This window comes from Hypomesus nipponensis, chromosome 9 (genome assembly GCF_054491055.1).
Source record: "Hypomesus nipponensis isolate SF chromosome 9, ASM5449105v1, whole genome shotgun sequence".
In the NCBI taxonomy this organism is placed as follows: Eukaryota; Metazoa; Chordata; class Actinopteri; order Osmeriformes; family Osmeridae; genus Hypomesus; species Hypomesus nipponensis.
In genome coordinates, this window is record NC_140369.1 from 6,470,809 (window position 1) to 6,482,906 (window position 12,098).

The following is a 12,098-nucleotide window of genomic DNA, read 5'->3' on the forward strand; positions in this document are numbered from 1 at the left end:
TGGAGTGGCGTACCGGAAGAGGGGGTCAGCCTCCAGACAACTGAATAATTAGACTTCACTTTGCATCATAAACATGTGCTTTATGGCTCCAATTTGCTCCGTGCAGACGGAACTTGTCTGGGTGCTCTGCTAGCTGCACCACACACACACACACACACACTCTGTCTCAGTGAGTTAGCGGGGAAAGGAGGGTACAGAGGACTGGAGTGTACTTCCAGTCAAAACACAGTTTCTCCATTTGATGAGAGGCATTTTAGGCCTCTTGTGGTTGGACACAGTAGGCTACACCTGGGGCCTTAGCTTTAGAAAAGACATGCTCACACAGTTTGACCGAGAAGGAAAGAATGGGGAAAAACACATGATGAGAGGGTAAATAAAGAAACAGTCTTTAAGATGTTCAATTCGGTTTCCTGGTGTGTGACGTGTTGGCATTGACACGTCTAACATGTTTACATGCAAGCGACATGTTAACATGTATCTCTAAATGTTGTACTACACCTGCAGACAAATGTTTACATGTTGCTGGCGTGTCGCTGGCATATTTAGCGGCTGCAGCCAGCGTCCGTCACCCTGCCACTGTAAATGATCTACTCACACACTGTAATTAGGAACTCATGAATTATTCAACAGGAAACTAATCTCCCTCGACTGAAACAAACACCCCCAAGTATAAGCTGTGCTATTTATGAGTATCATGGTGACTGTCAATCAAATACAAAACCAGTTTTTGTGTGTGTGCCCGGGTGTGTGTGTTTGGGGTAACTTAGTGGGGCATTTAGGGAGGTTCCACACATGAACGTAGTTTCCAAAAGATGACAAGGGTTGGGCAACTCAGAGTCACTGAAAAAGATGAATATGAAATCCATGTTAAAGAATGAGTCATGAGGAGGAAAGTTACGTTCTCGTTCTGTTCTGTACCTGTTCTAACTCTTTTTTTGTTAATCCACTATTTTCTTCGAGCGGTTTCCAACACCACAAACAAATGTCAATCATACTGTTGTTTGTTAGTATTTTTCAGAGGCATACAGTAACTATTATTCCTACCCTCACTAGCACTTGTATCCCTATATATTGAACTCTGCTATAACCTGATCAGAGATCAGAGAAAATTTGTATTTAGTATGGTTCACCGTAATGTAAACCCACTAATTAGCATTTTGATGAATACTTACACGGGACTTAACAAAACCAAAACAGAAGAGGCAAATTAAAAAAGAAAACAAAGAAATTAAACACATTCATACACATGTAATCATTAAACAAATGTTTGGCATACAGTGCACACAGTAAAAACAAACATTTACATTCCTCTCTTTGTCATGAAGAACATTCCTTTTTCTCTCCCCAAGACAAATAAAGACTCTCTCTCTCTCTCTCTCTCTCTCTCTCTCTCTCTCTCTCTCTCTCTCTCTCTCTCTCTCTCTCTCTCTGTCTCTCTCTCTCTCTCTCTCTCTCTCTCTCTCTCTCTCTCTCTCTGTCTCTCTCTCTGTCTCTCTCTCTCTCTCTCTCTCTCTCTCTCTCTCTCTCTCTCTCTCTCTCTCTCTCTCTCTCTCTCTCTCTCTCTCTGTCTCTCTCTCTCTGTCTCTCTCTCACACACACACACACACACAAACAAACCCCACAGTGGCAGCGGCTGTCTATTGACCGGTATTTGTCACTTGCTGTATGTGTAGCTGGAAGCGTAAGTGAGGCTTCGCTCGGAAGGCACTTTTAGCTGCGAGTGTTAGGCCAGCCAGCGTTCACTCGGGTTTGTCAATCCCCTGTCAACTCCTAGCTCAGAGACATCTCCTCCTCTCCAAACACACAACAGGCAGCAGGCGGCTCCAAAAGAGGAGCTCCAGAAAATGGCTGCCACAAAGCTCCTGACATGAGCTGGTTTGGTTCTTCATCATTTCTGTGACAGCTAGAGGAAGAGATGTCTTGTGTTCTCTTGACACAACACTGCCGTGTCACCCGGGAGGGCCCACTCACACTGCTAGGAGCTCACACCAACACACGGGCATGAATCTCAGAATAGATGGTCTTTGTGCTTACCTGAACTAACACAAAAAACCTCTTCTTCCATCTCTTCCACACGTTTTTCCCTATTGCCCACAAGTACCTGTGTGGAGCGAGACGAGTTTGTTGTTCACAGGTGGAATATAGTCTCCTTCTTAACAAATACATCTGGCCATTCATACTAAAAGAAATCATTTGTATGAAACAAGCACACATTAAACAAACAATTGCAGTGACTTATGCAGGAGGGATTGAGGCGTCCTTAAAGCAAGAGAAAAATAAAGGGAGCTGCTGACCTCTTGTGGTGAAAACGTAACATTTCTACAATGTTCAACAACTGAAAACACATTTTACAATGACATCAGAATGAACCATCAACTTACTGCAGGACTTTAACATGATACCTGCGAGTGTTTGGGGGTATAGGTTCCAAACAAGCTGATGCTTCTTGATTCTAAATTGATACATTGTAACAAGTTTGGTTTTAAAGGTAAACCCGCTTTAAAAAAGGAGTTTACATTTACATTTAGCAGACGCTCTTATCCAGAGCGACTTACAGTAAGTACAGGGACATTCCCCCCGAGGCAAGTAGGGTGAAGTGCCTTGCCCAAAGACACGTCATTTGGCATCCCTCTGGCAACCTTCAGATTACTAGTCTTGACTTTGGAGATAGAATGACTCTGGATGAGTAGAGCATCTCGGTTTCATTTGAATAGATATTACACTGGGTTCAGAGCTGTTCTGTCCACCTCCAGTCGCAGGACTGAGCCAGTGTCCTGGGGGTGTTGTTTACTGCACAGAGGACAGGGGCTTTGGAAAAGAACATCTGAGGGTGAAGACCCCAGCCTCTGCCCTCTCCTGCCTCTGCCCTCTCCTGCCTCTGCCCTCTCCTGCCTCTGCCCTCTCCTGCCTCTGCCCTCTCCTGCCTCTGCCCTCTCCTGCCTCTGCCTCCGGTGGCCTGGCTGGGGCACCCTGCCAGGCCTCCCTCTGCCTGCCCTTCCCGTTGTGTGTTTAAGGGGCACCAGCGCCTGTCGCACTGAATAATCTAGTGCCCAAGGAGCAGAGGGCAAGGGGGCTGCCAAGCACCCGCATGCCTGCCAGGCAGAGAGTTGTACAGGCAGCATACGGCACAAACACAGGCATCTGTAAGGCCACCCCACTGGGGGGTCTGAGGCACCCTCAGGACCCACACACGGAGCATATGGAGGAGTGGGAGGGAGGGAGGGAGGGAGGGAGGGAGGGAGGGAGGGAGGGAGGGAGGGAGGGAGGGAGGGAGGGAGGGAGGGAGGGAGGGAGGGAGGGAGGGAGGGAGGGAGGGAGGGAGGGAGGGAGGGAGGGAGGGAGGGAGGGAGGGAGGAAAAGTTCATCAGACCCAAGATACAAGGCAAAGCCCTTGGAGCAGACACACAAACAAGCTCACTCGCACGCACGCACGCTTGGGCGCTCGTTCATTTGCACACACGCACATGCAGGGCAGAAGGGGGAATGTGAGGCGAGACGTGTCCTTGTGCCTTGCTTCTGTCACATCTATTCCTTCATCAGCCAGGCAGCCTAAATGATGATGTGTTCCAAGATCTGCCTGGTTGTTTGAAGTCATATCCACTAACTGGCACTGGTACATCCCCAAAAAATCTTATATCCAAAATGTTGATGATGTCAACCAGCAGTGTGTTCAGAGAGGAGCTGAAAATGGCCGCTTCACACAGCCAACATCATTAATAACTGAGGAGATTTCACAGTCATTACTTCTTTATCACATGGCAGCCATTCATGTAGCTTTTAAATGTGGAGCACATCAAAAAGACGGCTTCCTCAGAGAAGTCATTCAAATCAAATATTAGCAAAACATTTATGTTTAGCTTCGCGCCAATTTGAGGATAAAACAATGGTTTTCTGAATCAAAATGATGCTACCCCACGCACTGGAATAATCTATTTCCTCACAAACTGCAGAATCAGGCCTTTCATGGCTTATTTGAGTTCAAGTAATTCAATAACAGTTCATCACCACAAGAGGGCAGCAAATCCTCATGTTTAAGGGGGCGACGTTGAGGAGCCGTGCAAGTGAAATCTCTCTGGGCCTGTAAACTAGGAGAGGCCATGCCTGGGGCCAGAGGCCGTGGCTGGGGCCAGCTTAACTCACCCACAGTGCTTCATGTTCTGAGGCTTGTCCATGCGGATAGCCAGTTTGATTCTGAGGTCACTGTCCGGACAGCCTTTGGACACGGTCATCTTATGCAGCTCTGACTGTTTGGGGCTGTTGGGTGTTGGGTGTAGGACCACCTGAGAGCACAGACAGACACTGTGTGAACATCGCTCGTACACCAGAGAGCCTTGTGGATGAATGAGTGTGTGGGATGGTGGCGAAATCCTCACGCGTCCAAGCTCCTTGTCCTCCAGGGCCAACACTCCAGTACTCTCCGTGAACAGCTTCACCTTCACCGCAGGCAGAGGGTGCGTGGTGGTGAAATCTCCCTGGGTGCCCCAGCTGAAACACACACACACACACACATGTTAAATGTGTTAGTTGATTACAATAATTGTATATAAGAAATGTACATTTTGTCTCTACTCCCCTGCCAGGATTGATTTGAGAGAGCAGTTTGTCGGTTACTAGTTGCTCTCTTGGATATGCCTGTGATATGCAGAGCCCACAGCCAGCTCAATAAATCAAAAAATACCCCAGACAATCAACGACCAGCACCTGAACCTCTACCCTGGGACAGACAGAAGAAAACATCACACAGCATTCATACTGCCTCAACCATTAGAGTGTTGCTACACTGCAAAATCAATAGGTAGCACCTCACTAAGCTCAATGAGAACAGACTCCAAAACAAACACACAGTAACAAACAATTTAACGCACTGGCATCCTGTAGAGCCAAAAATGGATTGAGGTGGTACAAAAAAAGTGTGTGAGTGTGTGTGTGTGTGTGTGTGTGCGTGTGAGTGTGTGTGTGTGTGTGTGAGTGTGTGTGTATGTGTGTGTGTGTGTGTGATGAGAAGTGTTACAAACTCAGGTGTCGTGAGCTGTCACTCTGCAGGGCAGCCTGACAGTTTGAGAGGTTCAACAGCTATGTGATCATTTCATCATGGTTTATGCCCCTGGGAGGCCGTGGAAATCTGCGATTTACAGTACACTGTGTGTGTGTGTGTGTGTGTGTGTGTTTGTGTGTGTGTGTGTTTGGGGGTTTCCTCTCCCTGATTAGTTCTGTCTAGCTCTTTTCCGAGTGGCTTCTGAAAGCCTTGAGATCTGGGATCTCACTTCTCAGGTGTTTGCCACTTCCAACAGGATTCCCATCTGTGGATAGTTACCTGGGCTGTACTTATCAACTACACTAACATGTAGACACACTCTGGTTCATGTGAAGATCAAATGTGTTCCACACTTAGAGGAGTGATTAGACAGGCTCGTTATAAGATCCTTATGTCGTTGTTCTTTCACTGTAACAGCTCCAGGACAACTCTGTACAATGACGTGTTTGTATGCATTTGTGTGTGTGTGTGTGTGTGTGTGCGCGCCAAGTGGGTAAAGCCATGGATGGTTTTGGCTAAGGCTTTGCAGTCAGCACACGCCTCATATAAGTCTCATTAGAGAGGACGCCCACCTCTCTCCATCTCTACGTCCGCTGAATCACAGCCACGAGACGTCTACAGTTCACACTGCACCTCGCCCTCTCCTGGCGTGGTACGCTGCAGATAAAGCCTTCCATTTAGCCTCGCGCTAATGTCCGGCCACCGCAAAAGTCACAATGCATCCACCATCAAACCTCCGGCCCTCTGGCCTGGTGGTTAGCATCTGCCGAGTCAGCATGACCCACATCCCGGCTGCCCATTGGCTACAGGGAGCAGAGGGCGTGTGTCCATGTGTTGATCTGATCTGGTCTGAATCATGGTACCTGTCGGGTGTTTGTCATGAAGACCATGTGTTCCTGACACTGTCTGGATGAACCGTACATGACTCAGTTGAGAGGGTAAAGGGCACGGAGACGCTACATTAAACTCACACACACATTAACTGATGAGTTGACTCATCAGCTGTGAATGCACCATCCACACATTCATTCCAAACATACCAGACAATAGCGCCATGAAAACCTGTTGAGAGTCATTGAGGGAAAAAAAAGTTTCTGGGAAACAGAGCCAATTTCTGTGAAATGCCAGTTGAGTCAGTACAGTAAGCAACAAAGAAAACCTTCTGACACGAGGAACCGCGTTTCTCAATCCAGCGTATCCTGACCTGAGTGTGTGTGTCTGCAACATCAGCCTGTTCGACTGTGCTGACGCGGCCAAGACAGGGAATTAACTAAGATGATAAACGGTACACAGTATCACATGATTTAATCATGGCGTGGCAACATATTTTTTAATCGTCTCCAAACAGTGAGGAATTTTGCAAACACAATTTACATAAATATGCAAGAAATGTTACAAATATTAATTTTCCTTCATTTCCTCCTCTTGACTGGGTTACATATTCCTCTAAGGTGGCAGCAGTGCAGCTTCTATAGCGTGTGCAATGAGCTGCTCAAGGACACCAGATACGGACAGGAGACGGAACAAGAGAAGACCATCATTACTGGAAGATAACATGCTCACACGCGATTCATAGAAAATGTAAATATGTGTAAATAAGTGTCTGGGTATTGAAATCATGGAATCATTCTCATCTGGGGTTCAGAAGAAAAATGATCAAATTAAAGACCGATGTCAGATACGGTAATAATACTGTAATTAATCAACAGAGTATCTCATACCAAAATGACATGATAATATCATAATCAAGATCATATGTTTTATTACATCCAGTATTAAATCCAGTCCATGCCTGAATAATGAGTTTACATTCAGATTTCTCAGACACACCCAGCCAATCACACTCCTCCTGCCTGACCGCATGAAACTTAGCAAGCTCGTGCTCTCTGTGTCTGTGTGCAAACATGTGCATGAGTGTGTGTATGTGTGTGAGTATGCATGTGTGTAAGTTGTGTGTGTGTGTGTGTAGGTGTGTGTAAGCAGTGTTTGTGTCTGTGAGTGTAAGCAGTGTGTGTAAGTGTGTGTACGCCTTGATAGCCACAGGCACAGGCCTGGGGCATTCCACTGGGAATTACACCGCTCAAACAGCTCAGCCTGGTCAAACGTGTAGACGCATGGCAGCATAAATCCATAAATGCATGCACGCGCACACACACAGACACATGTATGTGTGTAGTATATGTGTATAAGATAGGGCGTCGTCAAACTAAAAGCTTTTGGATCACAAGTGCGACTCATCTCACACACCACACACAAACACAAACACACTGTCCTCTCTCTCCCTACTCCTTGACCTGTCGACTCCCCCAGAGAAACACCACTGTGGTACTGTCAAGCCTCTGACAACGACAGACTAGCACAAGAAGAAAGGAAGGGAGGGCGTGAGGACATGAGAGGAGGAGGGGAGAGGAGAGACAGAGACGGATTTAAATGATTGTACTCGCTGTGAAATATTTGACTGTTGATTGCTTTTCTACAGGTACACTCATGCACGTTTTGAGGTTCATGTTGTTTAATTGTAACTTGTTTAACTACATGCTCTTGTGGTTCTTGCCTTTTGGCACTTATTTGTTTTTTCACAATGTATGCTTCATGCTTTGGCTGCCCGCAATGTTTGGCGCTATCTCGTTGTTATGATCAGTGACCTATGCACTTTTGTAAAGCTCTCTCTTGGAAGTCGCTTTGGATAAAAGTGTCTGCTAAATGAATGAATGTAAATGTAGAGAAGGGGAGAAGTGCAAGAAAGATATGGGACATAAGAGGTGTATAAAATATGGAAAGCTGGTTGAAAATGCTAGAATGTTTGATTGAGACGATGCTACGTCCAGAAGTCAGACTGTGGCTTTTAGAGCCCTGTACGGCCCATGTTGACTCTGTATGAAATTCCTTCCTCTCCTGGTTCAGGAACATGTGGGCCTAAGCTACACATCCATTTTACAGCTGATCCCAATCCCCAACTCCCACCTGAGGCTTTGCTAGGTCTGGGTACAGGGCCAAAAATATCCTGTCTGTGCAAACACACAGAGAGCAAGATATAATTCACAAACACGAGGACACACAGGAAGGATGAGGAACACATTGGCACTGCAATGTGTGAGGCAGTGTGTCTACAACTGCAACTCACTGACAACCATTCAGTTACAGTACTGCTGATACTGCTGTGCAGTCATGGACTCTTCTACAAAGTGTACTATGTACTGGTTCGACTACGTACTCCGACGCAAGGAGGTGAAGGAAAAAACACACATTAAGGGACATGCTTTATCCACCCTTCATCCATCCTGTAGGACTCTTCATCCACTGTGTTTAACCCAGTATCCACCTTCATCCATACATCATCCAACCTGCATCACCCGTCATCCATCCTGCATAGCCTTCATCCACCTTGCATCACTGTTCATCCACCCTGTACAGTATCCCCCTTGATCCAGCCAGGAGAACGTGCTCCGCAGGAATTAGCCAGTCAGTTGCAGGAGCTTGGCCCTCTTAGATCAGAGGAAGTCCACGAGAGGGACAGGGGGCGTGGTGTAAAGAGGAAGTGACAGCAGGCTTCATCACCTCAGTAGCTCACGTGTGCTTCCTTCTCCAGTGGCTGATGTAATCACCGGCCGACTGGTTCATGAGCCTGAGTGTTTTACAGCTTTTAACCCGCTTGGCCGGTTACATAAAATACAAGAATGCCAAGCCTGTTGTTCTTTCAATGGGCTAGACTATAGGTTACGTCACAATGAACATAGGTTTTCCCTTGATGTGCATGTGTGTGGGATGTGTGTGTGTGTGTGTGTGTGTGTGGGGGGGGGGGGTTAGGGTGTGTGTGTGTGTTCTATTTACGTGGGCTTGGAGGCCTCAGCCTGGTCTGTCTGGAGTTTCTGCCCCCCCTCCACCTCCATGGTGCAGTAGACAATCCTGTTAGGAGCCAGAGACTTGAGGCCCTGCACCTCTACAATCACCACCTGGAGAGGGAGTGAGGGAGAGAGGACGGAAGAGAGAGGGTAACATACAGTAGATATGGGAGAGAGAGGGTAACATAAAGTAGATATGAGAGAGAGAGGGTAACATACAGTAGATATGAGCGAGAGAGGGTAACATAAAGTAGATATGGGAGAGAGAGGGTAAGATACAGTAGATATGGAAGAGAGAGGATAACATACAGTAGATATGGGAGAGAGAGGGGAGAGATGGTCAGAAGTTGCCTTGTTGACAGTCAACATGGAAGCCGCACAGAGGCAGACAAAATGTTACTGGAATACATCACTTCCAGTCTCCCATTCGGCTCCGTATAACTTAAAATTCTTTAATCCCAAATATTTGCATTAACACATAATATCTGTCATAATAAATGTAATACCCTATGGTACTGACATATATAAAACACCAGAAATCAGACCATCTGTGTTGGTTTAATCCAGAAGGTTTAAGGTTACTATGACATCAGACGCGTCTCTGTAGGCCTATCTCCAGAGTCCATCCTCTCTGTGCTCGACTGTGACTGTACGGCCCTTACAGTAAGGGGCTGCCTGGTGTGTAGGGAGTCAGATGGCTGAGTGGTTAGGGAATCGGGCTATTAATCAGAAGGTTACCGGTTCGATTCTCGGCCGTGCCGAATGACGTTGTGTCCTTGGGCAAGGCACTTCACCCTACTTGCCTCGGGGGGAATGTCCCTGTACTTACTGTAAGTCACTCTGGATAAGAGCGTCTGATAAATGACTAAATGTAAATGACAGAGCCAGGACCACAACCCCACCCTGGCCCCGACCTAGCCTCGGACATAGTCCCCCCACCACCACACAGACACACACACCTTGTATGCTCCAGCTGCTTACTGTAAGTCGCTCTGGATAAGAGCCTGTGAATGACTGTGTGTAAATGTACCTCCAGGGTGAAGGAGAGCACCACGTCAGACTTGGACAGCGTGTTCTCGTCCTCCTGGCCCATGTCTATGATGGACGTGTTGTGGCCCCGCTTGAGCTTCTGCAGTTTGAAGTCCCCCCCCTTGGACACGGGCATGCTCTCCAGGTTGGCCATGAGAAGGTTGACTGAGGAGCGCATCTCCTCGATGTACATGGCTTCCATCTCCCTGGACACAAACTTGGGAAACTTGCCACCCTGTTATACACATACAGACAACACTATGTGAGACCACAATGTCAAGTATACAAAGAGGTATACTGTGCCAACACACACATACACGCGTGCGCACACACACGCCTCTGAGCAGTTTTATATTCCCTGACATGATATGCATTATTGAGCCTGTTGTGCTTATGTTAAGATGTGCCCTGAACTCTTGGGTGTAGTGCACACACTTACACACACACTCACACACACACACACACACACACACACACCATGCAGTTGTCATAGCGTCGCTCGATCTTATACACAATACAGGTTGGATCAAATCATCTGTCCGTGGATGCTTACCCTGGCTATCTGGTCAGCCATCTGCAGACGGCCGTCCAGTTCCCTCCGGATCTGGGCCGCTTGCTCATCCGGGTTGTCGAGCTGTAAAACACACAGGCAACATCTTAGTTCGTCTCCTAGGCAACGTACTGTAGGGTCTGTCAGAATTCCAAGTACAGTCACCACGGAACCGCATACCTAGGCTATGCCACAACCAGCTATGACATGACGATCACAGAACACGTATAGACACAAAGCCTCACTAAGGCTTCTGTTTAAGATGACTCTGTGGACTTCACTGTGGTCAGGCGAGGAGCTCTGGTCAATAGAACATCCATTTGAGCCTATCACCGTGGCTTTCCTTGGGAAACGTCAATAACTAAACACTGCCAGGTGATTGCTCTGTACTATGAATCAGATGTTTAGAGTCTATGCTTGACTCCTCCATTGCTTATTGTAAAAACACTGGATATACAATATATTTGTGTGTGCGTGCGGTGATTAAAACAATTGTTTATGTTGATCAGATCAGGAAAAACCTGCATGACGATCATTCTTCCCAGCTGTAAGAGTAACCATTCTGATAAACCACTCCATTACACAGACCATTAAGAAGCACATCCAGAATAGAAGCACATCCAGAATGGAAGCACATCCAGAGTACAAACAAGCAGAACTGGACGACAGAGAGCCACACACAGTAGACAAGTCATGGCACACAAACAGAAGGGTGCCAGTTGATGTTGCTAAAACCTGTAAATACCTTGGGCCGTGACCTTAACACAGAGATGTCACAAATCCATTTGCAGAGTGAATGTGAGTAGGTGAATACCCGTGACTGTATTGAACCTGGGGGATTGCCTGAATTGTGTTCTTTGTTGCGGGTGTGCTGAGTGTGTTAAGGCCAGTCAGCAGGATGCCATCTGTACAAGAGCAATGCTGGAGGATCTCCCTTTACGCACACAAGCTGGTCACCTACACACACACACACACCGTATTCACACACACACAGCTACACACACACACACACCGTTCAATTCTTCACCTGTGCGTAACACACACACACCATCTAATTCCTCACCTGTGCTAACACAAACACACACACACACACACACACACACAAACACACCAATCATAGGTATATGGTGTGCAGAGTAACTCCTATACCAGCCTGGCTCTCTATACGTCCACCCTCTCCCATGAAAGCCCAGGGCTGGCATTCCCCTCTGGCACAGAGCATCATGCCAGGTTCCAAACGGGTGACTGGCCCAACAGAGTCTGTCCATGCTAGCCTGCCGTTCCCTCTGGCACTCATCAGCCTTCTGGAGAATTCCTCACAGCAGACTGCAGAGGGAGGGTCACGCCCTTCCTCTCGTTCTTCCACTGTCACTCCATCCCTCCGTCCCTACAGCCCTGTCTTTCCCTCCATTACACTCCTTCAATGATGTCACATGATCAAATCCAGCACAAGCCAAGTCAAGCAATGGAACAGTGATTAAATTAATTCATCACACCACGTCCATCTCGGGCCAGTGGGATCCATCACACCATACAGCAGGAGTGTTTGCAGGGGGGCTGGAGTCTAGCAGCGTGGGGAGCAGAGCCTGCAGTCTTCCATCTCCCTAGACAGCAGGACCTGACAGGCTTCTCTCTCTGTGAT

General features: G+C 47.3%; 1 protein-coding gene across 2 annotated transcripts in view; it reads right to left on the minus strand.

The window, feature by feature from the left end:
- cadpsa (Ca2+-dependent activator protein for secretion a) overlaps positions 1–12,098 on the minus strand; it is a 77,261-nt gene that overhangs the window by 44,949 nt on the left and 20,214 nt on the right. For both annotated transcript variants that reach the window (XM_084705296.1, XM_084705297.1), the window contains exons 4-9: positions 10,460–10,540; positions 9,908–10,141; positions 8,867–8,988; positions 4,374–4,485; positions 4,141–4,280; positions 2,035–2,101 (exon numbers count right to left, since the gene is read on the minus strand). In XM_084705296.1, the coding sequence (XP_084561422.1) occupies positions 2,035–2,101; positions 4,141–4,280; positions 4,374–4,485; positions 8,867–8,988; positions 9,908–10,141; positions 10,460–10,540 (756 nt within the window). The remainder of the gene's footprint in view (positions 1–2,034; positions 2,102–4,140; positions 4,281–4,373; positions 4,486–8,866; positions 8,989–9,907; positions 10,142–10,459; positions 10,541–12,098) is intronic.